This window comes from Xenopus laevis, chromosome 8L, assembly GCF_017654675.1.
Source record: "Xenopus laevis strain J_2021 chromosome 8L, Xenopus_laevis_v10.1, whole genome shotgun sequence".
NCBI classification, from domain to species: domain Eukaryota; kingdom Metazoa; phylum Chordata; class Amphibia; order Anura; family Pipidae; genus Xenopus; species Xenopus laevis.
The window spans coordinates 25,906,172-25,934,090 of NC_054385.1; the positions used below are offsets into that span (position 1 = coordinate 25,906,172).

At 41.2% G+C, this 27,919-nt stretch overlaps 3 protein-coding genes across 10 annotated transcripts in view; 2 read left to right on the plus strand and 1 right to left on the minus strand.

The window, feature by feature from the left end:
- Positions 1-595, minus strand: part of aifm1.L (apoptosis inducing factor, mitochondria associated 1 L homeolog) — a 25,360-nt gene extending 24,765 nt beyond the window's left edge. For all 4 annotated transcript variants that reach the window (XM_018229643.2, XM_041572549.1, XM_018229642.2 and 1 more), the window contains exon 1: positions 435-595. In XM_018229643.2, coding sequence (XP_018085132.1) covers positions 435-540 — 106 coding nt within the window. In that variant the 5' untranslated portion in view covers positions 541-595. The remainder of the gene's footprint in view (positions 1-434) is intronic.
- mars2.L (methionyl-tRNA synthetase 2, mitochondrial L homeolog) lies at positions 589-5,599 on the plus strand. 3 transcript variants are annotated; one of them, XM_018228606.2, is made up of 3 exons: positions 589-665; positions 3,197-3,531; positions 4,235-5,599. In XM_018228606.2, the coding sequence occupies exons 2-3, from the start codon at positions 3,214-3,216 to the stop codon at positions 5,351-5,353; spliced, it is 1,437 nt and encodes a 478-aa protein (XP_018084095.1). In that variant the 5' UTR covers positions 589-665; positions 3,197-3,213; the 3' UTR covers positions 5,354-5,599.
- Positions 5,600-12,432: 6,833 nt separating this feature from the next.
- rab33a.L (RAB33A, member RAS oncogene family L homeolog) lies at positions 12,433-27,342 on the plus strand. Of its 3 annotated transcripts, none has more exon segments than NM_001092926.1 (3): positions 12,433-12,501; positions 23,287-23,530; positions 25,462-27,251. In NM_001092926.1, coding segments are annotated over 2 exon segments (648 nt in total). In that variant the 5' UTR covers positions 12,433-12,501; positions 23,287-23,329; the 3' UTR covers positions 25,909-27,251.
- Positions 27,343-27,919: the final 577 nt, after the last annotated feature.

Genomic DNA, 27,919 nt, shown 5'->3' on the forward strand with positions numbered 1-27,919 from the left:
GAAAAAACCACATTTTTCCTATTTGACGTCCGAAAAGTCTGAATTTTACGTGAGGTGGGCAGGAAAAGCCCAAAATGTTCAGAATATGGTACAAAACCCAGTGCAGACAATAATGTCTTCCAAATGCAAATAGGTCCCCTGCCATTTACTTCTACAGGACCTCGACAGGTTGAGGATGTGAGTATTTTTTATTCTCCACTAAAAATTCGAGCCTTCAAGTTAAAAAAAAAACTCGAGTTTTTGTATTCGGACTTTAATAAATGTTATAGCCGCAGAGAGAGAGAGTGTTTGGGAAAAACCAATAGAAAGTTTAGATGGTGGGCACAGTAGAATCATGAAGGACTTCTGTTAGGAAGCACAGAGGGCAAAGCATGACAATTGGAGGGGGGACACGCGTTACTCCACATAATGTAAGAGAGTCTATAGGCACAGACCTCCAGCTAATTTCTTCTCGGTGCTTCTCAGCCGCAACCTCTGCCTTATTTGACTCCCCCCGCGGGCAGCCCGCAAGCCCAGGACGGACACTCTGCACAGCGCCATGACACACAACTCAACCAGCTAGAGCTTAAACTTACTTCCGGGGGAAGTTGTAAACATTACAGAGCCATCTTTGTTAAGGGAGCGGCAGCTATTTCCGGTTTTGTTTCTAATATTTGTTTGAGAATGTTAGTATTGGGAAGCAATTCTTTTCTAATAATTCAGCTGTATGCCTTTCACCATTGTTATATTTATACATTCTATGTGTTTTCGTTACAAAGATACAGGGGGCGCCATGTTAGAAATGGGCAAAATGGCGGAAGTTTGAGCATTTACGTTTCACGCGGGTGACTGAATCTGACATTGCCGTGTACTGTCCGTCATTGTAAATGCATGTGGTTATGAAATCGCATTAGCAACATGCTGCGCTCGCTGGCTTTGCGCACGTTCGCGAATATACTTGGATTGAGTAGCCGCAGCGGAAGCACAGCGGCAATGAGCAGGAATGCAGTCGCATCCCGACCCCATTTATACACAACTCCAATATTCTACGTGAACGCAGCCCCCCACCTTGGACATGTATACTCGGCCCTGCTGGCTGATGTGCAACATCGCTACTCCGCCATGTGCGGGATAGAGAGCAAACTTAGCACAGGTAGGCGGCGTGACACTTGCTCACATCTCTCCTGTCAAACCCCTTTCCTCTCAAGGAACATTGGTCTGCTTACAAATGGATGTTTACGAACGTTTAGTCGCTAAAAGTTAGATGTCATTGTTTCCAATTGGCGGTACAAATCTGTCGTCCGTGTGACTTATCCTATAGAAAATAGTAATACTTATTTAGAGTGCCTAAAGTTTTTAACCATCTCTTATTTGACACTTGCGTTTTTCAATGCTGGGGTCATTCAAACCTGTGCTTTTTTTGTCTACAGGGGCAGGTTTGGCCACTTTGTTTTTTTCTTATTGCTCCTTAGGCTGCAGTCAATACTTGGTACACAGTTAGAGGAGAGTGTACTCAAGTAACTTCTATATCTGTAGGCCACCTAAATTACATGTTTCACCTGCTCATATTGTGGCTGTGTCCATATTGTGGCCCCTGTGAATTATTTACACTTAAACTGATTGCCCTTACTATCAATTTGATCATACCATGTAGGTCAGTCCATTTGCCTGTCATCCACTGGCTTCTGCTGAAGTTGGATGTAAGTTTGGAGTGTGCAATCTCTCACATTATTAACAGATAACTGTCCCTTATTTCCAGAGACAGTTCCTTTCCATTGCTCTTTAGCTCAATTGTCATTGTTCTTATGCCTTTATGAGTTCTAGTTATCCACCAGGAGCTTGGGATGTTCAGTGTAGTCAGATCTATTTGATAGTGATGGCCTGACTTGTATAGAAACGCTGCACTGAAGGTGACTATTACATGATATTATTATAACAATCCAGGGTGCATGGAAGTGTGGAAAGAAACTGTTTTAAAAGTAAAATATAACCGAACATTTATTTCTCTGTAGAGTATACTGCCTTTGTCTATGAGTAAAGAATTGATTGACCAAAGGGCAAGGGTACCATACCTCCCAACATTTTGGAAGTAAAAAGAGGGACAAAAATGTTTTTTCCGCACACAGCGCAGCAATTTTTTTGACCACACCCCTTTCTGTGGCCACACCCCCAATTACCATGTTTGTTTTACAAAATTTGGCAGGTTATGAAAGTTTGAAAATATTTCTCCTTATCTAAACTGTGTTTTTGTGTCTGAAAATTGTTACAAAGTATCTTATTTGGTGTTTTGGGCTTTCTGCTAAAAGCCAATTAAGTGAGAAACTTTGTTTCTTTTTCTGGCTGTTTAGTGCAGAGAAAAGAGGGACTTTCCAGTACAAATGAGGGACTGCAGATTGAGCTGTCAAAAGAGGGACTGTCCCTCCGAAAAAGGGACAGTTGGGAGGTATGGGGTACATGGGAAAATTACAGGCACTTTGACACCTGTGGTTTTAGTATCTTGGAGGGGCATAAAATCAGACATCTGTACTGCTATGGCAGTATTAATGCAAGCAACTGTAATTTAGGTGCAGTGACTTTACTACCTATAAGCAGACCAAAGTTCCCTCAAAGCTGTGTGAGCACACACAAATTTTGAGACCATAGTACTCAACAAATTGTGGTGCGCACAAATAATATAGTGTGAAAACATAACATTTTACATTTATTCTGACCTGAGCACACAGTGTTCAAAAACTGTGCGCACATGTTTAAAAAAAAATGTTGTGCACACAGCCATGATGGAATTAGAGGGAACACTGCAGGAGACCTATCACAACCAGCTGGCACCCTCCTATCTGCCTGCATCATGCCATCCCACCCATGTAATCGCAGGGGTCTGCAGAGAGGGCCCCAGGAAAAATATATGTTTTATTGCATGGGGCCCAGCAAAGCCAATAGGGGACAGGCACTTGATATCGCTCACAGTTCCATTTCTCTTAGGGAGTGTTATTAATTCTAGATATAGTCTAGAATGAGAACAATGGTCATGCATGTCTTTTGGGACTATCAATATGTGTTCCCATCTCATTACCAATTCTGTTATCATCATGTAAGTCTGCTAAATATTGTGTTAAAAAATTAGGTCTGCCATGTCTGGATGATGTTTATTTCAAACATAAGTTCTTTAGAAACAATGGTTTGTGTAAGACTTTATAATATATATTTAACTCTCTTACAGGTACAGATGAGCATGGCATGAAGGTACAACAGGCTGCCTCGGCTCTTGGTTTAGACCCACAGACATTTTGTTCTACTGTGTCTCTTCAGTTCCGGACTATATTCGATGCTCTTGATATTTCTTACACAGATTTTGTGCGCACAACTGAACCCCGACATATAGAAGCTGTGAGAAGGTTTTGGATGACCTTAGAAGAACAAGGATATATTTACAAAGGGACTTATGAAGGATGGTATTGCACATCCGATGAGGCCTTCCTAAGCGAGGGGCAGACAGCAGAGCACACTGACTTTGAGGGCAACAAGATCCGAGTGTCTCTGGAGAGTGGTCATCAGGTATAAGGAAATTACCCAGTGGATACTCTTAAAGGATCAGTAACATCAACATTTTTTTAAAAAAAACACCAACACATATTAAACTTTAAAATCGCAAAGTCTTTATTTAGAAATAACTTATGGAATCTCCGCTTGTGCTCCTCTTCAGAAATGGCCATTGGGTGATCCATCGTGCGAAAGCAGAGATTTGGAAAGTTATTTCTAAATAAAGACTTTGCCATTTTAAAGTTTAATATGTGTTGGTGTTTTGTTTTTTTTTCTTCGTAGTTTAAAAAAATTTTTTTTTGATGTTACTGGCCCTTTAAAGGATATCTAAAACTTGAAACCAACCTTAATGTAAAATAACTCAGAGAACTCAAATTTGCATGCATTACTACTGATTATGCTGATTGGCAGACACTGATGCTAGTTAAGCATCTGCTAAACGCTAGAGTACATGCATTGTGCTACAGACACCAGGGAAAGTGTGACCGGGTGTCTTTGCAGGCAACTGTCCTTCATCGCTGCATAGTATGTATGAACTGTATTGATACTCAATAGGGCTGCTGTACCATAGATAAGGAATAGTAACATCTGTACCATAGGTAAGAAAAAGTAATATCTGTACCATAGGTAAGGAATAGTAACATCCTGTAGCCTCCTTTATTATTTAGCTGATTTAAATATTGCCAAACCTGTAACCACCTTCCTTCTAACTTTGCAGGTACACTGGGTGAGTGAGGAGAACTATATGTTCCGTCTGTCATCTCTTCGCCCTGCTCTGCTAAACTGGTTACAGACAGAACCTGTGCATCCCGCTCCATTCCTTAAATTAGTACACCACTGGCTGGAGGAAGAACTCCCAGACCTTTCAGTGTCTAGACAGCGCAGTCGTCTATCCTGGGGAATCCCTGTGCCTTCTGACTCCTCTCATGTTATATATGTTTGGTTAGATGCTCTAGTAAATTATCTTACTGCTGCTGGATATCCTAATCCACAGTTGGCACCATGGGGCCCTTCCACCCACCTCCTTGGTAAGGATATTTTGCGATTCCATGCTATTTACTGGCCTGCTTTCCTTATCGCAGCTGGTCTTCCGCCTCCCCAGAAGCTGCTTGTTCATTCTCATTGGACGTCAGAAGGTACAAAAATGTCTAAAAGCCTAAAAAATGTGGTGGATCCATCAGATTGCATTAGACGTTACACAACAGATGGGCTGCGCTACTATTTGTTGCGCCACGGTGCCCCGGAGAGAGATTGTGATTTCACACACCGTACTGCCCGCATGCTGCTGAACTCCGAGTTAGCCGACGCCCTTGGGGGCCTGCTAAACCGTTGCACTGCTCCAGCTATTAACCCAATGCAGCACTTTCCAAAATTCCAATATGAGAATTTTCCTGTTGCCTCCCGTGACCAGGTACATGATTTGCTTGGTGCTTTGCAGGAACTCCCTGTAGAGGTGGACCAGTGGATAAAGAAGTTTCAAGTTCACAAGGCTTTGGAGTGTATTGATGCCTGTGTACGACGCTCCAATGCCTTTTTCCAAAGCCAGGCTCCATGGAAACTCCAAAGAGGAGTTGAAAAAGAGGCTGCTCTGAGGGACTCTGTTATATACCTGACATTGGAAGCTCTTCGGCTGTATGCCACACTTCTTCATCCTGCAGTGCCTGGACTAGCTACAGTGGTACTGGACAGGCTTGGTGTCCCCCACAAGATGAGGACACTTAAGAAGAATACATTTTTAGCAGCTACAAGAGGAGAAATCTGTTACTTTCAGGCTCAAACTCTGGGTCCAGACAAAGGCCTCCTCTTTCCCAGGCTGGAAAAGAGTGAAGCTTTTTAGTAGGAAGACCGCTGGAGTTGGCCGTAAAAGGTCACATAAAGATATATTGTTATATTTGTTTCTCTCCCAGTCTCTTATTGATATTTTCTTTTTAGGCACCTCCTCCACATCTAATTTTTTTTAAAGCTGTCCCTAATAATTTATTTTGATAACTATTTGAAAAAGCATATTAGCCACAGTATACCAATTGTATTGTTTTTCTACTTGCATGACAATGCTGTTGAAAGGATAAGTAAACCTTTAAAATAAGTGAGTGTAAAAATTGATGCGTGCTATTCTTCTAAGCACTTTTGCAATTTACATTTTTCAATTTTCATTATTTATTTTTTAATTGGAAGATATTAAGGGTAATAATGTAATGTTAATGAATCCATTTTGTTAAAACAGCAGCCCCCACATAGATGAACACAGAGAGTCAGAAAGATAATGTAAAAGCTTTGAGCAAATACTTTATTGTAAAATTATAAGTAGTAAACAAAGCCAATATTATGATAGATGTAAAAACTGTTTAATTTCCGGTGTCGGTATCTCTTAAAGGTCACCAAGCTAGCTGATCATTCCCTGATATGCCCACCTAAGGTGGACAGTATTGGGATTTAACCCTTTCACTACCAGCTGATTTAGTACTTTATTTAGTACTTTATTGCCAGACCATTTTAGATAATTTTGTACTCTTTCTCTTTTGGGACCTTTCCTGGGAGGGTTTTTTTTTAGTTTACCCAGGAAAACGATAGTTTCTTTTTGAGGACAACCTAAGCTTTCAAAATATGCTAGAATTTTGGAGTAACAAAATTTTGGCAATGGACTGCACCGTTTTCAAGACTAAAAGCCTTTATTGCTTCATGGCTACGACCAAAGATACAGAATTTTGGAGTAATTCCACTTCTGTAATAAGATATGCAGTTCTAAGTGTCTACAGAATAAAAAAAAATCCCATAATACAAACACATATATCAAAAACAATTTATTTTATGCACGAGAACACAGCAGATTTTGAATGTTCCATGACTGAACGCACCATTACTAAATATATATGGTTTTGTTTTTGTTTTTTAAATACGTTTTATTAATGCACACTCTTAGGGGCAGATTTATTGATATTTGAATTTCGAAGTAATGAATGAGTTTTTTTGAACTCCCATAACTTCGAAATTCAAATAATAAATCGAAATTTATCAAGTTTTTTTTTTGGGTATATAGGTCGGTTTTTATCAAATTGTAGGAATCAAAGAAATATCTCATTCGATCGAATTTGATTAAAAGTTTTTTCCAAAATACTCCAAATAGGTTCAAGAGGTCCCCTATATGCTAAAACAGCAATTGGCTGGTTTTAGGTGGCGAATATTCGAAGTTCATGATAATTTTTTTTTCGAAACGAATTTGGACTATTCCCTTGTCGAAATACACAAAAATTACCTTGAAATTCAAATTTCTTTGATTTGAATATTCACTTAGACCTTTGAAAAATCTGTTTGCCTTCATGTTAACTTTTAGTATGTTATAGAATGGCCGATTCTAAGCAACTTTTCTATTGGTCTTCATTATTTTTTTTTTTTATAGTTAGTTATAGTTTATGAATTATATGACTCTTTCTAGCTTTCAAAAGGGGGTCACTGACCCAGTGTAAAAACAAATGCTCTGTAAAGCTATACATTTATTGTTATTGCTACTTTTTATTACTCATCTTTCTGTTCTGACCCTCCCCTATTAATATTCCATATTCTCATTCAAATCAATGCATAGTTGCTAGGGTAATTTGGGCCCTAGCAACCAGATTGCTGACATTGCAAATTACAGAGCTGCTTAATAAAAAGCTAAATAACTCAAAAAACACAAATAATGAAAATTGTCTCAGAATATCACTCTCAACATCATACTAAAACTCAGAGGTGAACAGCCCCTTTAATGTAGTAGTACAAAAGTTTAAGATGACCATTTGAGTTACAACTTTAATATAGCAATGTAGAGGTGGAGGGCCAAATATATATAGTTTTATGGAGATTTCTCACTTGTATAGATCAAAATCTCCAAGCAGTACACTACTGAATTTCCAAAGCAGCGCTCCACAAAACAGCATACTTCTGGTTTCAAGGCCAAACATTCCACTAACAGAAGGTTTACCCTAGAAAACCACACAGCATTTTTTGAGGGGGCAAAGGTACAAAAAAGCATATTCACCCAGAAAACTATTTTTTGAAAAGTAGACATTCCCTCGAATTCCAAATTGGGTATGCATGTCTTTCTACTCCAAAGTACCAAGACGTAAAGCTTTCATAAATTTGACAATTTTGATATTTCCAAAAATTTTAAAGTATCTTATCTCCCACATATTATTAGGTTTCAAGATAAAACACCCTAAATAGGAATGCCTGGCATCCACTGAACAGTTTGATGCCCAATACATATAGGTTTACCTAAATATGTGGCATATAGGAGCCCCAAAATGAAGACACCCCATATGAGCTATCATTTCTGTAATTCCAGACTGCAAATCAACACATTTACAGCATTCTTTGAGGGGCAACGGTACAATAAAAGTGCATGCACCCCAGAAAACTGTATATTTTTGGAAAGTACAGATTCCTTGAATCCAAAATGGGAACACAACTGAGAAGAGACAGGTTGGCAAAACAGTCAGGTTTAGGAACTTCAAGTATGAATTACTTACAAAATCAGCGAAAAAAGGTCAACATGACCCATAGGCAACTTTTAATGTAGATGCCAGTATCACTTTAAATGGAGATTTGTATTATCGCTGTTAAGTAATAATCCCCACAGTAGATATAAAATGGGGAAAATGTCTCTACATATTAGAAAAGATGCAGAATTATCCAGTTTATATTGATTGTGCATTCAGTGAATCTCACGTGGTTCCTTAAAGCATGGAGGTTATATATCACATAAATTTATAGGAAGGCCGGCCATTTTTTTTCCAGAAAAGGTGGCAAGCCTATAGGAGACCCTGAGGACTTCCAGCACTTTCCACAGCAATAAACAGTTGGGTGGACCTGACAGGAGACTGCATGCCTTTCCCTGTGTGAAGGCATCAGAGCTATAATTGGCTTCCCATATCCAGAAGAGCCATGGTTGACATCACATCTTCACAGCTCTCACTGTAAAAAATCCCTTCTGAATATTTAGACGGAACCTACTTTCTTGTAATCAAAATGGGTGCCCTCTTGTCAGCTGGAAGGACCTACTGGTAAATAAAGCATTAGAGAGGTTATTGTAAGATCCCTTTATATATTCATACATAGTTATCATATCCCCCTTAAGCTCCTCTTCGCCAGCGTGAACAACCCCAACTTGGTTAGTATTTTCTCATAGCTGAAATTTTCTATACCTTATAAAACCATACATATACATAGAAAAACATATTTAATTATATAGGCACCCGAGGGTCCCCAATCCCAGAAGTCATGGAGTAGCTTAGTTTCCCTTCTCTGGACCCTCTCTAATTCAATAATGTCCTGTTTGAGTGCAGGAGACCAAACTGCACGGCATATTTAGATGGGGTCTTAGCGCTTTGTACAGTGGAAGAATAACCCCCTCCTCCTTCGAATCTATGCCCCTTTTAATACAGCTCAAGACCTTGTTTGCCCTTGATGCTGCTGACGGACATTACTTGCTACAGCAAAGTTTATTATCTACAAGAACTCCAAGGTCCTTTTGCATTATGGATTTGCCTAGTGCAGTCTCATTAAGTCCAATTGCATATTTTTACATTCCAGGTACAAGACTTTACATTTATCAACATTGCCGCTTAGTTGCCCAGATAAAAGTGGGCACTGTACCAAACGCCTAATCACAAAATCCAAATAGATCACATCCACTGCTGTCCAGCGTCTTACTTACCTCATCATAAAAATCAATCAAATTTATCTGACATGACCTGTCCTTTATAAAGCCATGCTGATTGCTGTTTATAATGCCATTCACTATGACAAAATTTCAAATGTGATCCCTTAACAAGCCTCCAATTAATTTGCCCACCACGGATGTCAAACTTACAGTCCTATAATTAACAGGCAGAGATCGTAATCCCTTTTTAAATATAGGAATTGCATCAGCTTTCCTCCGACCCATAGGTACCAGTCCATACTAGATGAAATGGAGTCTGAGAAAATCAGAAATAGAGGCCAGCCTAAAACTGATCTAAGCTCTCCTAGAACTTGGGGTGTATTCCATCTGGCTCTGTCAACTTGTTCACATTCATTTTTAGTAAAGCTTTATGAATTGTATACTGAGTCAGCCACTGACTAAATTGAGCTGAGCCAACAGTGCAGCTATGAGGTGGGTCTGGGAACTCTGCCTCTTCTATTGTATATAGTCTTAGCCTCTGTTGCAATATGCTCCTCATTTCCAATATTATCCTTCAGGATTGCTGTTTTACAACATTTATTATAGTATTTATATTTGTTAAATGCAGCTTCTGTCCCCACATACTCTTCATTTCTATTAACTTCTTTACTTCTATATTAAGCCACATAGGTTGATTATTAGTTCTTCTACATTTACTTCTTAAGGGAATAAAATGAGAACAGTAATGATTATTTTTAAATGACAACCAATGCCCCAATCTATGCTCTGAAGGGCAGCCTTCAAGGCACTAAAATTAGATTTTCTGAAATTCTGGATTTTTGTTGTCCCAGTGTATATTTGTTTTTTGTACCAGACATTAAATGAGATCACATTATAGTCACTATTACCCAGGGTTTCAATGACTTGCACATTTGCTACACATTCTGGGTCTTTAGAGATCACTAGATCCAGAATAGCATTTTTTCTGGTTGGCTCCTCAATAACTTGAGCCATAAAATTGTTATGCAGCAAGTTTATAAACTTGTTCCCATTAACTGACCTGGCAATACTGTTGCTCCAGTCAATATCTGGGTAATTAAAATCCCCCATTATCATTACTTTCCCCAAACTAGCAGCTCTTTCTGTTTGCATCAGGAGCTTAGGAGCAGATTTAGGTCGAGGTGAATTTTTAAAAATCTTTGAATTTCAAGCTATTTTTGTGTACCTCGACTAGAAAATAGTCCAAATTCGATTTGAATTTGAAAAAAATTTGAATATCGAAATTTATCGTGAACTGTCTCTAAAAAAATTCTTCTTCCAAACTTCGTCCAATCGCCAATTAAAAACTGATTGCTGTTTTAGCCTATGGAGGACCTCCTAGAACCTATTTGGAATCAATTGTTGGACTTTGAAAAATCAAAGGTTTTTTTGGGAAAAACTTTGATTCGAATTCGATCGAATGCTCTATTACTTCGATTTGTACGATTTGAATTCGGCCGAATACGGACCTATTCGATCGAAAACACCTATTTGGCAAAAAAAAAAATCTGCCTAATTCCGGTTGGTCTTTTTGAATTTGAATTTCGAAGTTTTTCAGATTCGAAATTCGACCCTTGATAAACATGCCCCTTAGACTCCTCCTCTACACTTATATTAGGGTGTCTATAGCATACGCCTACAATTAATTTGTGACAACCCTAATTCCACTGAAGGCTGGAGGAATTATTTGATACAAGGATATCACAGCAACCGGTTTGACGGCACCCACAAAAAAAAATGCATTGAGTACCAGCCTAGCTAAACATTAGCAGAACTTTGTATTACTAGGCAATTGCATTTTTCCCATAAGCGAAAACTGCTGCCATGCTGGTACATTTGTCTAAGCACCATAGATCATAAATAATAATGTTTTGGTATAAATGCAAAATATGGACTATCTTTCACTTAAATACACTGAAGTTACATGCTATGTTTTTGTAATGCTTGAAGTGGTCGACCCTCCCTGATGCCTTTATTATAAGTAGACACTGTTGTGATGCCTTTATTATAAGTAGACCCAACATTGGCAAATTCTGGGCACTGCCTACCTCTGGCCTATGGCACATAAAGCAAATTAAGAGTGTTCTGTTGCAGGGGCTCAAAATTGCTACTTTCACAATATTCGCCAGTGCGCCCATGGGTCGTGTGATTTTTGCTCAGAAATGTTCACTGCTTGAATTTTTCTTGTTTTCCATAGTTATTTTCTAAATGACTGCTTCATCTCTATTCATAGGCATCAGACTCAGAAAAAAGGTGGTTGGGGGGCAATGGCTTCCCCAGAATTTTTATCCTTGTTACCCTTCAGGAAAAGTTATTGGTGCAGCATGCTGCCCCAACCACCCCAGCCAACCCATCACTATAGTCTTCTTCCACAGCTGTCACTATCTGACTATCACTGTTTTGGTTCACAGCCCAAATTATATGGTTGTTTTTGGTTGATGTATCTCCAAGTCCTACATAATACATTAGCCCTGGGCTCTCCCACTGACACTGTGTGAATTATAAATGAGACACACTCACAAGGTCCTGAATTAACTCTTCCCTTTCTTTCTTTGCATGGTTATCTTTCATAATCTTCTCATCCCTACATTGTATCAAACGGTTCTTATTAAATAAAACAAAACTGTGAAATCCCATTAATGCAGATCTTAACTTCACTGTCTGGGAATTTCACGCATTTTTCAATGGAGAGAAGAAAAAAAAAGAAATAATGGTGGGAATCAATGAAAACACAAGCCAGAAACTGGGAAAGGGATCGAAGAGTTAACGCTACGGTGGGGGGAAGGGCCAATCCAGACTGTGGTCCACTGGGATTTTCCTTTCATGCCAATTCCTTTTAAGTACATTCGATTGTAGAAGTACCAGCTTGCTGGTTCCATAGATCTACACTTTTACAGGTTTGTTTTTCTCCTATGGGAAGAACGAATTTCCCAGGCACGTGGCGCCAATCGCAGCAGATTTGACCAGCACTGGATGGGTTAACAAAATGTAACTAATAATAACATATATTCCATGTGACAAGGTCAGACAGGTGATGCTCAACCTAAATTCTATCTGGCACATAATCGCTAGCTACAGTGTAGGATGCCATTTGTGATCCTGAGGAGACAGCGTAGGCTTGCCAGTAAAGCACACGTTCGTATACAAGATAAGAATCAAGTCTGGCTTCTCCCTAGAATCCGGAGCTAGAGAAACCCATCATAGACAGGGGAGGGTTCAGGTCTGTAGGAGGAGAGACTGGGATCTGGGAGGGTCAGTGGAGACTGGGTGTGTGTGAGGATCTGGGAGCAGCTTGAGCATCACAGCAGGTTGTATATTATAATAATAATAATAACAATTCTCTGTGTGTTTGTGTGTGTGGCTCTGGTGTTAATCACCTCCTGTATGAATGTCTTTCAGTGTGAGGTTCGGCTCTGTAATCTCTTGTCTGTATGATTAAGATCACCGTATTTAAGGCTTGGGTGGAATCCGGTGGCTGGTGCAGAGATGCTCTGTTTCCCAGAATATGATTGTGGTCCTGTGTGTAAGTACATCCCACTGTTCTGTGACAGATAAATGCACGAGAGCCCCTGATGCTTGTGTCAGCAACTCTGCAGCAGTGAGATTCCTGTGTAACCATGTGTGTGTATAACCATGCTCTTTATTATGTTGGGGCCACTGCAGGAGGAGACGGTGGTGGAGCCATTGCATGTGGGGGTGGTGTATGGTGCCACTGTATGAACTTGCCTTATCTCTGATTGTGTTTTTGTGGCTGCGATGTATTTTATTTGTTCCTGTGCAAGTGACATAGAGGGCATCTGTAAATAGGGCCAGTTTTAGGCTTTGTCAAAGATATCATTTGCAGAGAGCCCTAAGTACCCTGAGGCCCTTGGTGTAAAATATGTTAAATTGTGTAACAATGGTTAGATATTTACCATGCAAATCAGGGATACCCAGATAGATATATTGTTGAATGGCATCAGGGGATGCTGAGAGTTGCAGTACAACAACAGCTGGAGAGCAATTGACATCCCTGAGTCACATTCTTTTTTTTTCTCTTACTGTACTCGGGTCCTAGCCTTCATGTAGCACTAAGGGCCCATGTGTAGTTAGGCAAGATAATATATATATATATATATATATATATATATATATATATATATATATATATATATATATATATATATATATATATATATATAAAAAAATTGGTGCCTGCAGTGATGCCCATGACTCACAATTCTCTGCATTTGACTCCATATGCTTGTAAAAGTGATTGGTTCCTGAGTCACTGTATTATGTGATGCGAGTGCATTTTCTTTAAAACTCCATCTCTGTATCACTATAGGAATGAATATGTCATAAATACTCTAGCATTTGCATGTGTTAAAAGAATAAAACATAATTTTTCCATTTGGGGTTATTTTAGTGCCGCAACACGTTGATTATATAGAATATACTATGCTTGTACAGGTATAGGAAAGCTCCGAATTATGGAATAGCCATCTCCCATAGACTCTATTTTATCCAAATAATCCAAAATTTTCTCTAATAATAAAACAGTACCTGATCCAAGATAAGATATAATTAATCATTATTGGAAGCAAAACAAGCCTACTGGGTTTATTTAATGTTTCCATGATTTTCTAGTAGACAAGTTATCAAGATCCAAATTACAGAAAGATCTGTTATCCAGAAAGTCCCAGGTCCAGAGCATTATGGATATCAGGTCCCATACCTTTATATATATTTAAAGGTTGAAGTAATGCTTTCATCACCCCACAAAGGGCTCAGATCAAATTAGTAAACCCTTAAAAGATCACCTCTTGAAAACTTACAGCTCTACAGGAATCCAGAGTCTTTGAACCCTTGCTGAAGATAAGGAGAGCCTTTTTAGCCCGACCCCCAGGTCATAAGGCACATAGCGCAAAGGTCTTCAGACCATCCTTAAAGTCAAAGAATGGCGACGTCTGCCATAGCTTCTCTCAAGGAACTTAGAGCAAAGGTCAGGGAGCACCAGAGCCTAATGGTCACACATTCCTCTCCTAGGTCTTTGGGGCACAGCCAGTGGCCCAGGTGCAGGTTGCATATGTACTGCGCGCTGGCTTGCTGCCAGTTGCATACGGTAAAAATCTCCCCCTGTCCTGCCATTCACGATTTAATTATTGCAACTCTGGCCCGGGTGTCATAGCACCCCCGGTAGCTATGCCACTGACCAGAGCACTTATGGGATTTCTGCACTCCAAATTCCCAATGATAGGAGAAATAGAAAAGTGTGACAAAACTTTAATTTTCATTAAAAGTGAAGAATAAATATAAGTGCCATTGTAGGAGTTCCATTTTCACAAGGCTGAAACCCAAACAAGCAGTTGCGACCTGATCAAAAAACTAAGTAGCGACAAGTTTGAAGTCCTGGATCATTGCTGCTATTGAGAAGCTGAAACTTTTCAGATGGTACAATTACGGTAGTCCAGTATGTAAAATATGGCATTTTTAACCATATTCTTTTTTTCAGGTTTCGTTCTCCTTTAAGCAACTTCCCATTTTAATATATGATTAAATGTCTAATCTATTAAAAATTTTCCTAGTTACATTCCAAATGCCTCTGCAAGCAGTTTCTAAGCCTGTTTTCTCAACAGTTGCAAGCATATAATTGTTGCAACAGCATGAATTAAGATTAACCCTTTATAAGATAGTGTAGGCTACTTGCCTGAATTTTGAGGCATATCCAAAACATAGTGTGCTCCTCCCCTGATCACAGCCGCAAGTAGAGGTAAGAGAGATATGTGGCGCATGGGGGAAAGACGAGTTGGGGGACAAGTGTAGGCCTTCTATGTTTTAAAACTGGGGTGTGTGGGCCATGGAGCTGTGAGTTGACAGCCCTGGTGGGCCCCTACTCCCTAGTCCAATGCTGCTGGCAAATGCCAGAGGGGCTGCTATAAGATGCCATAGACAGTCAGTTATTGGGCCTGTGGAGGGCTGTTTGGACCACAGTGTACAAAAATTGTCAAGTACAAATGATATGTATGAAGAAAGAAGAAGAAAACCGAGCACCTCAGCCAGTGTACAACTGTAGTGATGAAGGGAGAGAGAAACCTTCCTAATGGATGGGTGATTCTTGCCTGGCAGCTTTTTGTTTCGGATAGAAAAGAAGTCTAGTGGCCTGAAATACAATCTGGGGTCAGAGTATACCAACCAGCACAATTTACTGTCCTGCAATGTACTGCTTTTTCCCAGAATTTTAATTGCATGACCCACAGTTGAATGAAAGTTGTGCATCTTGTGTAAATTAGAAATTTACAGGCATCAATGTGGGTGTCCTCTCCAGATATTGCTCAGCTACAGATCAGTCTGATATCAGGGACTAAGGGCTGCGATGGATAGCCCACGGCCGTTTTTTGTCGTTCTGTATATTCTTTGTTTTCTCCAGTGTCGGCTTGGGGGACACAGGGACAGTGGGGTATAGTTGGTACCAGAAGGAGGAGGACACAACAATATGAAAAATTTAACTAGCTCCATCTCCGCTCGCTATACCCACTTAGCAGGCGGAGCTGAGTCCGTTTTTTGTTGTGTCCTCAGGAGGAGGACCTTTCCTGTTAGTCAGCTAGCCTGACACCTGGAGAGACTCGGCACTGAATAGGTGGTATAGGGCCGACATCTTCCAACGTGGGATTGTCTACGGGGTACCCAGAGTGTGCTTGAACACCAACCATCCAGTCTTATCTAAACTCTCCTTCCATTCACAGGGGGAGAGCTGACTGGCCTGGAAGACTAGGAGGGACTTGAGAGCTGCAGCATGTGAGTATGCCTTTCTCCCTCAAAGACCAAAACCTCACCCCCCCCCCGGTTCACCCCCCTCCACGGCACCGGGGCTATGGGAGAGACACCAAATAGGGGAAGTGCAGAAGAGGGGCCGTGCAGAGGATAGGCAGAGAGAGCCGTCCCCATCCCTCATTCACATAGTGCAGATGCAAGGACATGGACCGCATACTCCTCGGGTACTCCGCTGACACAGTCAAGGGGAGTGGGCAGGGTGTCGTGCCTCCTGACATTATTTTTCAAAATTGGCTCCAAGGGGTTCTTTGTGCACGAGGAAGGATGACACACCGAACAAAGGAAGCCCGTCATCTAAGCCTACAGCGTACTTCCGGATCAGCCAGCCTACCTGGCTGGAAAAATTTTGCGTGCCACTCACAGGGACATGTCTTGGACAAGGGGAAGCTTGTCTACTGGCGAGTGGGGCACTACCCACTCCCTCTCTCCCTACTGTCTGCAACCCTTCCCCCCTGTAGAATGGGTGCAGAACAGTTCTTTGGCAAAGGTCTCAAGGGGGAGCTTCATATAGTTCCTACATACACTGACCAGTAAGGTTTTACTTTTACCATGTCTGAAGGGTCTAGCGATGCCCTGTTTTCCAGAGGCACCACATCAGCAGCTATAAAATATTTAGCATGTGCCGCAAACGTTTGCTCACTGGGCACAAAGATCCTCTATGCTCCAGCTGCAAACCCATGGCTCCTGCTTTGGAATTACCATGTCCTGCCCATTCCCAAATAGCACAAGACTCTCAAGTGGATACAGGGACTACTCCTGTGGTTCCCACTGCCGCAGACAGGCAACAACCAACCATGGGCATCACAATTAGCAACAGGGATACCCAAGCTTGCTCAATCATTAAAGAAGCTACTATCTCGCCTAGACAATCCTAGACCCAAAGGACAGAAGCGAAGGGCACCACCCTCCTCCTCAGAGGAGGATAGTGAGGACGACAACAGTAACCAATCACCTCCCCCTCCAGACCAAATTCTCTCAGAAGGCGAATTATTGCTGAGTGAGGAGGAGGAGGAGTAGGCTCCATCACACTCTTCCAAGGCAATAGACTGCTTGATCCTATCAGTTCTAAACACTAGGGATGTAGCGAACGTCGGAAAAAAAGTTCGCGAACATATTCGCGAACTTGCGCAAAAATGCGAGCGGTTCGCGAACGGTTCGCGAACCCCATAGACTTCAATGGGAAGGCGAACTTTAACATCTAGAAAAGACATTTCTGGCCAGAAAAATGATTTTAAAGTTGTTTAAAGGGTGCAACGACCTGGACAGTGGCATGCCAGAGGGGGATCAAGGGCAAAAATGTATCTGAAAAATCTGCCTGTGTGTGCTTGGAAGAGATAGTGTAGGGGGAGAGCTGTTAGTGATTTCAGGGACAGATGATAGTAAGTTTGCTGGCTAGTAATCTGCTTGATACTGCTCTGTATTGGAGGGACAGAAGTCTGCAGGGATTTGAGGGACATTTTAGCTTAGGTAGCTTTGCTGGCTAGTAATCTAGTGTTCTCTTTAAACAACTGCCATACGTTGACCTTGTAGGCATTGTTTGCCCAGTTTTTTTGGACGCAGCCACTGAAGCACAGTTGCCAGAAAAAATATGCCATATAAATGCTGAAAATAGTAATTTTTCGCCATACGTTGACCTTGTAGACATTGTTTGCCCAGTTTTTTTGGTTGCAGCCACTGAAGCACAGTTGCCAGAAAAAATATGCCATATAAATGCTGAAAATAGTCATTTTTTGCCATACGTTGACCTTGTAGGCATTGTTTGCCCAGCTTTTTTGGTCGCAGCCACTGAAGCACAGTTGCCAGAAAAAATATGCCATATAAATGCTGAAAATAGTAATTTTTTGCCATATACGTTGAGTCAACGTATGGCAAAAAATGAGTATTTTCAGCATTTATATGGCATATTTTTTCTGGCCTCTGTGCTTCAGTGGCTGCGGCCAAAAAAACTGGGCAAACAATGCCTACAAGGTCAACGTATACACTACTACAGCGGTGGATACGGATTACGTAAAATATATTATGGCTGCTTGAAAAAAGTGACTCCGGTGTTTTTTCTGGAGACGGTAATATTATGGATATTTAGACAGAATGGGAACAAGGTCACACAGCTCGATGGCGGGTTGAAGAAAACAGTGTGCAAATAATGCCTACAAGGCCAACGTATACACTACTACAGCGGTGGATACGGATTACGTAAAATATATTATGGCTGCTTGAAAAAAGTGACTCCGGTGTTTTTTCTGGAGACGGTAATATTATGGATATTTAGACAGAATGGGAACAAGGTCACACAGCTCGATGGCGGGTTGAAGAAAACAGTGTGCAAATAATGCCTACAAGGCCAACGTATACACTACTACAGCGGTGGATACGGATTACGTAAAATATATTATGGCTGCTTGAAAAAAGTGACTCCGGTGTTTTTTCTGGAGACGGTAATATTATGGATATTTAGACAGAATGGGAACAAGGTCACACAGCTCGATGGCGGGTTGAAGAAAACAGTGTGCAAATAATGCCTACAAGGCCAACGTATACACTACTACAGCGGTGGATACGGATTACGTAAAATATATTATGGCTGCTTGAAAAAAGTGACTCCGGTGTTTTTTCTGGAGACGGTAATATTATGGATATTTAGACAGAATGGGAACAAGGTCACACAGCTCGATGGCGGGTTGAAGAAAACAGTGTGCAAATAATGCCTACAAGGCCAACGTATACACTACTACAGCGGTGGATACGGATTACGTAAAATATATTATGGCTGCTTGAAAAAAGTGACTCCGGTGTTTTTTCTGGAGACGGTAATATTATGGATATTTAGACAGAATGGGAACAAGGTCACACAGCTCGATGGCGGGTTGAAGAAAACAGTGTGCAAATAATGCCTACAAGGCCAACGTATACACTACTACAGCGGTGGATACGGATTACGTAAAATATATTATGGCTGCTTGAAAAAAGTGACTCCGGTGTTTTTTCTGGAGACGGTAATATTATGGATATTTAGACAGAATGGGAACAAGGTCACACAGCTCGATGGCGGGTTGAAGAAAACAGTGTGCAAATAATGCCTACAGGGCAAATAATGCCTAAAAGGTCAACTTATACACTACTACAGCGGTAGTAAAATAAAAAAAAGTAAAATAAAAAAAAAAATGAATATTAAAAAAAAAAAATTAAAGTTGGTGCTGCTGAACTACTAGGAGCAGCAGATTAGCACACCAGTCCCACTCCCCAACACTGCTAGACTAATAGCACTGGGCTCTTATAGTAGTAGTAGTAGTAGTAGTAGTAAAACAACAAAAAAATAAATAAAAGCAGTCCTTACAAGGACTACTGTTATTGCAGCAGTCAGCAGATGAGATCAGAAGCAGGACAGCTGCCCACTGCAGCTACATACAGAGCACTGCAGTAGAAGGTAGATTACTAGCCAGCAAAGCTACCTAAGCTAAAATGTCCCTCAAACCCCTGCAGACTTCTGTCCCTCCAATAACAGAGCAGTATCAAAACGATTACTAGCCAGCAAACTTTCAACTGTCCCTGAAATCACTAACAGGCAGCAGCTCTCTCCCTACACTATCTCTTCAGCACACACAGGCAGAGTGAAAAAACGCTGCAGGGCTTCGGTTTTTATAGGGAAGGGGAGTGGTCCAGGGGAGAGCTTCCTGATTGGCTGCCATGTACCTGCTGGTCTGGGGTGAGAGGGCAAAAAAAAGCGCCAACAATGGCGAACCCAAAATGGCGAACGTCGCGCGACGTTCGCGAACTTCCGGCGAGCGCGAACACCCGATGTTCGCGCGAACAAGTTCGCCGGCGAACAGTTCGCGACATCTCTACTAAACACACTACACCTCCAGGAACCAGAAATCTCTTCTGAGTAGGCTAACCAACTCTTCAAGAGACATAGCAGGACTTCTTCGAATTTTCCCTCTCACTCACAGCTAGACCAGATAATTCAACAGGACTGGGACAAGCCAGAAAGGCACTTCCAAGCTAACCGTAGGTTCCTAAAGCTCTACCCATTTCTGGTAGATGCACCAGTGTCCAGGCTTTCCAGGAACACCGCACTACCAGTCCTGGATGCCTCATCCTTCAAGGATGCCATGGATAAGAAATTAGAGGGATTATTGCGCTCGACCTTCTCGGCCGCAGGCACCTCCTTGAGATGAGCACTGGCCACAGCCTGGGTTAGCAGAGCCATGCAATCCTGGTCAGAGTCTCAGAGGCCATCCAATCAGGGGCACCACACCATAAGCTGGCACGGTGGGCTTCACAAATCAAAGAAGCAACTGACTACCTGACTACTGACTATCGGTTAAGTATCTCTGGACTCGGTCCAGGTGATTAGCAGTGGCCGCGCACCGCTCACTGGCTGAAACTCTGGTCAGCAGACCTTTCTTCTAAAAAATCACTAACTTCTATACCTTTCAAGGGAAAACTACTCTTCGGGCCACATCTGGACAAGATCATAAGTCAACCACAGGTGGTAAAAGCACACTACTACCACAACTACATGCAAGGTTGTGCACTTTGCCATTTAGTGTATAACTTGCATTTACATTATTTTTGCCAATGTGTTGGGAGTTTCCTTAAATGAGAAGGATCTAGGGGATTTTTGTAGATAACAAGTTGTCTTATTCTGGGCAGTGTCATTCTGGGGCTACTAAAGGAAATAAAGTTCTGTCTTGCATAAAAAAAGGCATTAACTCAAGGGATTAAAACATTATTATGCCTCTTTATAGGTCCCTGGTGAGGCCTCATCTGCAGTATGCAGTGCAGTTTTGGACTCCAGTCCTTAAGAGGGATATAAATGAGCTGGAGAGAGTGCAGAGACGTGCAACTAAATTGGTTAGAGGGATGGAAGACTTAAATTATGATGGTAGACTGTCAAGGTTGGGGTTGTTTTCTCTGGAAAAAGGCGCTTGCGAGGGGACATGATTACACTTTACAAGTACATTAGAGGACATTATAGACAAATAGCAGGGGACCTTTTTACCCATAAAGTGGATCACTGACCCAGAGGCCACCTCTTAAGAAGAAAATGAATTTAATTTGAAGCAACGTAGGTGGTTCTTCACAGTCAGGACTGTGAGGTTGTGGGATGCACTGCCGGGTGATGTTGTGATGGCTGATTCAGTTAATGCCTTTAAGAATGGCTTGGATGTTTTTTTGGACAGACATAATATCAAAGGCTATTGTGATACTAAGCTCTATAGTTAGTATAGATATGCGTATATATAATTTATGTGAAAGTATGGAGGGGTGTGTGTATGGATGCTGGTTTTTCATTTGGAGGGGTTGAACTTGATGAACTTTGTCTTTTTTCAACCCGATTTAACTATGTAACTATTTAACCAAAGGCACGATCTTCCTTTGGCAGGGGGAAGCTTTTTCAGGGCTCATAAAACAAGAGCATCCTCCCACGTCATCAGGCTTTGGGGAGAGGCCACTGGGGGTGCAAGGCCAGATCTTCCTGGCAGGGAAGAAAAACCTTCACCGAAGGTGACAAGCCCACTTTGGCATGACAATCCACTGCCGCTACCAGACCATGGGGCCATAAGGGGGAGGCTACGCAACTTCAGCAAGTTCTGGCTCTCACTCACCGGGGACACTTGGGCTCACGAGATTGTAACCCTGGACTACCACCTAGAGTTCGCTGCTTCCCCCCCCCCTCGCCTCTTCTTTATGTCCAGACCTTTTCAGGAGCCAGCCAAACGTGGGGCATTCCAGGAAGTCATTCAGAAATCACTCCAGAAGGAAGTAACCATTCTAGTACCGTCCAAAGAACGTTTCCAGGGCGAATACTCAAATCTATTTATAGTACCCAAAAAGGACAATTTGTTTCGGCCAGTCTTCCTCAAGGAGCTGAACAAGTTCATTCACCCACGCAGGTTCAAAAGGGAGTCACTACGCTCTGTCATCGCAGCAATGTGCTCAGGCATCTCTCAATAAAAAGAATACTTATCTGCATATACCCATTTTCCCTCCCCATCAGAGATTTTTACGCTTTGCCTTTCAAAACCTTCACTTCCAATTCACGGTACTCTCTTTTGGTCTGACATTAGAACCTCAGTTATTTACAAAGATCATGGCAGCAGCTACAGAGGTAATATTTTGCAAGGGCGTCTCAATTACTCCTTACTTCAACGACCTGCTAATCAAGGCACCCTCGTCCCAGAAGCACAGCAGGCGCTCTGCCTCACCATGATAACACTTCAGGAACTGGGATGGTGTCTCAACCTGGACAAGTCTTCCCTTAACCCCTACAAGGCTGCAAAAGCTGCCATCTCACGCTATATAAAACTGACCATTCAACGAGCATACACCGCAAGGGGGCAAACACCCGCACAACGGATCAAGGCACACTCCACTAGGGGGGTGAGCACTTCCTGGGCCTTCCAGAACCAATCCTCGGCTGAGCAGCTGTGCAAAGCAGCTATGTGGACATCCATCCACTCCTTTGCAAAATTCCATTTCGATACCTTTGCGGCTTCTGACACACACTTCGGCAGGAAGGTACTTCAAGTCGCAGTGGTCTCTTCCACGTAGGCCTATCCTTCAAGGGGACAGCTTTGGTACGTCCCCATTGTCCCTGTGTCCCCCAAGCCGACACTGGAGAAAAGGAGATTTTGTGTACTCACCATTAAATCTCTTTCTTTTCAGTCGCTTGGGGGACACAGGGCTTTCCTCCCTGGATAGGAGGGATTCTGCCAATCAGACATGGTCTGGTAACTCCTGACTTGTTATGCCGTATTATGTTATATTCAAGTTATATGAGTACTTTGGTAAAAAAATTACTACCTCCTTCTGCTGGGGGGTATAGCCAGCAGAGGAGGAGCTAGTTAAATTTGTCATATTGTTGTGTCCTCCTCATACTGGTACCAGCTATACCCCACTGTCACTGTTTCCCCCAATCGACTGAAGAGAAAGAGATTTAACAGTGAGTTTACAAAATCTCCTTTTCATAACATTTTCTCTAGATGAGACCCCAATTCTTTCTTTATTCCCCAAATGGCTTTTTTCTTTTCTCAAAGTCCTGCTGACTGGATTATATGATATTACAAAATTTTAGGGAGCTCTGTGGAAGGCTCACTTCCCCTTTAAGAAATATTATGTATATTCTCTACTCTGTGTAAAGCTCATTTTTATAACATTTATCACTGTATTTTATTTTCAAACATTGTCTCTTCCTTCTTTATATCTTATTGTTCTCACTATTATTTATAAACTTCTTTCTAATGATATTGTATGTTTGAATTTTTCCCTTTGCTTAGTTATCTGTATTAATCCTGTGGATGTTGGACAAACTGAGCGTGCATGGCGCTGGCCACATCTTCCATATCAGAGGACTCAGTCCAGTTGAGAATATTTAAGATCATTGTAATTGGTGATTCCAACGTGGGCAAAACATGCTTAACTTTCCGCTTTTGTGGGGGTGGCTTCCCAGGAAGCAGCGAGGCCACCATTGGGGTGGATTTCCGTGAAAAGACGGTTGAGATTGATGGTGAAAAGATCAAGGTGAGTATTAATCAAAGGAGCATTTTACAGGGCAAATCTGACCATCCTGGGGGTACACAAACCATTAAAGGTGGTAAGGCTTGCCAGACTCAGGGTGATAGCTTAATTAAGGTCTTGGATAACCATGAAACAATAAGAGAATGACTATTATAATAGGCGATCTGAACCCAAAATATCTGAAAACCACTGGATTAGAGGGTCAGATATTATGTATATATGCATTTTAAAAATTCCCTGCATTGTTTGCTCTGAATCAGCCAGAGCTTATATCTCTACCACTCTCATAGCTCAACTAGATGAAGACCTCCTGCTTCTGATAAAGCAAGGCATGTTGTCAATTTCCCAGCTGCCCCAAATCATGTGCTCTGATAAACTTCAATCACTCTTTACTGCTGTACTGCAATTTAGAGTGATATCACCCCCTCCCTTTTTCCCCCCAGCAGCCAAACAAAAGAACAATGGGAAGGTAACCAGATAGCAGCTCCCTAACACAAGATAACAGCTGCCTGGTAGATCTAAGAACAACACTCAATAGTAAAAACCTATGTCCTACTGAGACACATTCAATTACATTGAGAAGGAAAAACAGCAGCCTGCCAGAAAGCATTTCTCTTCTAAAGTGCAGGCACAAGTCACATGACTGGGGGCAGCTGGGAAATTGACAAAATGTCTAGCCCCATGTCAGATTTCAAAATTGAATATAAAAAAATCTGTTTGCTCTTTTGAGAAATGGATTTCAGTGCAGAATTCTGCTGGAGTAGCAGTAACATGTTTTCCGATGACAGGATCCCTTTAATGAAGTTTTTTTCCAGCAAGACTGGGAGTAAAGACTAGGGGGCCCATTTACTAAAATACAGATTTCCTTTTTTTTCATGAATCTGATTTTTCCTCAAAAAATGTTTGTTTTTTTTAAATTTCTCTAAAAATCAAAAAATCTGAAATTTATTAAGTGTAAAAACCAGGAAAAACTGTAATACAAAAACTTATCAAAGTAAAAGCAGTCAAGGTCCCATAGAAGTCAATGAGAGCTGTGCTGGACCTTTTTTAGCTGTTCAGCAGGGCCGGAACTAGAGGTAGGCAGAAGAGGCACCTGCCTAGGCTGCAACAATGGGGGGGCCTAGGCAGGTACCTCTTAAATTGCCTTTTGCCTACCCCTATTCCTTCTGTGCAGCCCTCTTTGGTTTTCACCTCTGCCCCTCTCTCTCCTCCATCGCTTCCCCCCTCCCCTCCTTCGCTCTCCCCATCGTCACTTCCACCTCCCCTTTGTCACTCCCACCTCCCTTCCCCTTTGTCAATCCCATATCCCCTCAGTCGCTCCCCCACCTCTGTCCCCCGTCCTGCCGGCTGTGCACAAAGTCCCGGTCGGGTGCACACGTGTGTGCAGAGGGGGGAGTGCCCTGCCGGCTTGGCCTGGCCCTGCCGTTCAGACTTTTAAAAAGTTTAAATTGAATTAAATTGAATTTTTTTTCGCTAGTAGCTGTCTGAACAACTCTAATTTTTAGAGGTTTTTGAGATATTCGTATTTTGTTTTGGATCGTTCAACTTTTTTCCTTCATGCCTTTTATATTTGGATCTTTTAATAACAATAAATATTTAAAGAGAAATTTAGTTTAATTGTGGTTTCAAAAAACTCTAATACCTCTAAGATACATGGGCCCACAAGAGTGCCTTCATCACTAGGTATATGCTATCCAGGCCCCTTGCCATAGATCGAGAGTATGTGAACACTTTTTGCAGGCATAAAAATAACTATAACTTTTTCAGAAAGACATCGTAATACAGTATATATACGTATGTGGGAATTTGCACAATGGAATAATTCTCGGGCCTTTGTAATCTGCACTGACATGTGACATTGTTATTTGCATGTGGTTCTGGCACTGACAACAAACACAACAGCAGGTAAAACTATTATTTTTGTGTCCCCCCAGGTCCAGGTTTGGGATACAGCTGGTCAAGAAAGATTTCGCCATAGTTTGGTGGAACATTATTATCGGAATGTCCATGGAGTTGTCTTTGTCTATGATGTAACCAAGCTGAGTTCTTTTCACAATCTTCGTACGTGGTTACAGGAGTGTGAGGGTCATGCCGTGCCAGCCTTAGTGCCGCGAGTTCTTGTTGGTAATAAGTGTGATCTGCTGGAACAAGTGGAGGTCCCTTCAGGACTGGCCTTGAATTTTGCCAAAGCCCATAAAATGGTTCTCTTTGAGACTTCAGCCAAAGACCCATCACAGGCCAAGAATGTGGAAAAAATCTTCATGTCGCTTGCTTGCCAGCTGAAAGCCCAGAAATCCTTGCCATACAGAGGAAGTAACAGGCCACATAGTTCCAATGAAAGAGATGTAGCAGGGGTGACAAAAAACATATGTCCGTGTTAAGAAGATATGGGGAAGATGCATTCAGTTGAAGTCTCCTTGCACTCTATAGTCTCTAGGAAATAACTCCCAGATTATATTATGTTTTCGAAGATAGTCAGTGGTCCTAAAAGAACTAAAATCCAGTGTGCTGCAGATAGGAACTGGCTTCACTTTTCCCAGTTTGGTATTGCTAAACCATTTAGACATGAACAAGCAAAATAATGGGCATTAACTGTGTGACTGAAAGCTGCCAGCTGCATAATGAGCTTGGCTGGTTTTCCTTAATAAGAGGCTAAAGGTCAAGAATAATACCAATTTTCCTAAAACACAGTTACGCTTAATGAACTGCCAGTTTTATTATTATCCTTAGTCTACCTCCTATACCACATGAATTTTATTTATTCTTTTTCCTTTTTCAGTGCTCTCCTTCCACTCTATTCCCAGAATTAAATGTAGGAAGATAAGGTGAGTGGAGGAAAGCAGGAGATCAATTTGTTAGACTGCAAGATGTATAGTGTTAGAATTTTTCATAGAAGTTTTATGAGTGACACCCAGGGGCATAACTACAGACAAAGCAGACCATTTGGCTGCAGGGGGGCCCAGGAGGTATAGGGGGCCCACAAGGCCCCTAATTAGTAAGCAATTTCAACATATATTGGTTAAAAGGTCAACCTCTGGATATATTGGGGGGCCCTAAAATTAATTTCCTGTGGGGCCCAGTAACATGTAGTTACGTCACCGGTGATAATATTCAAAGATGCATATTATTCACAATGCAACCCAAATCAGTCATAAAGACGAAATGTATCTAAATTTAACCTAAATTACAAAAATAAATTTACATTTTTTATTGGTTCCTATAGACCCAATTCAATCTGAATTGGGAAGCAGTCTTTTTAGATAGCTAATTTAGTATCATCTGCAAAAATAGTAATTGGACTTTCAATACCCACCTTCAGATATTCTGTTTTTTTGTGTATTTTAAAATCCGAAAAATTTAATTTATACAGATTTAGAAATGCATTCGATATTACTAAATTGCTGTTGTAATGCACAGGCCTGACCAAACTCTGACATATTTCAATCCATTTAATTCTTATTAGTTCTACAAAAAATATTTTCTTACTTATGGGAATTTTCTTAGCGTTCAATGGCTCATTTTTATTCCTATTGTGTAAATGTCATGTAGTGCCAGACTGTAATTATCCAGTCCCTCTGCAAATATATACCCAATATCAATGGCTATAGAATTTCCAGTTTCAATAGACGTTTCACTTTTAGGGCTATAACTGACTGTATAATATTATTAGCACAAATGTAACATTCCGAAATAAAATCGAACATTAGTGCCATTTTCCAGAGAATTGTCGTCATGCATGTAATTATTAAATGAGGAATTGTTAAAGTTGTTTAATGACACATCGCTAAGCAGTGCAATAAATGATGCAAGAGTGAGATCGATTTTAAGCATTTGTACATACAGGTATGGAAACCATCATCCAGAATTATGAAAAGTATCCCATAGGTTCCATTTTATCAAATAATCCATATTTTTAAAACGTATTTCCTTTTTCTCTGTAATAATTAAACAGTACCTTGTACTTGATACAACTAAGATATAATTAATCCTTATTGGAAGCAAAACCAGCCTATTGGTTTTATTTATTACAGAAAGATCCGTTATCCGGGAAACCCCAGGTCCCAAGCATTCTATATAACAGGTCCCATACTTGTACTGTAGTATTATAGCACTTACAGTGAAACATAGAAAGGACTTGATAAGCTGTGGTCTCACAACGTGGGCTAAGACTCAGAATACATTGGTCGGAGGAAGCAACTCTGGTGAGTGGTGAAACGTTTTTAAGAAAACTCAGAAGTTGCTTTTGAATTAATTCTACTAGATACCATATGTGTTTGATGTATTCATCTTGCATTTTAATAGACACATATAAATACTGTACAGGGGTTTAACTATAGAGGAAGCAGACCCTGTGGCTGCAAGGGGGTCCAGGAGGTATAGGGGCTCCATGAG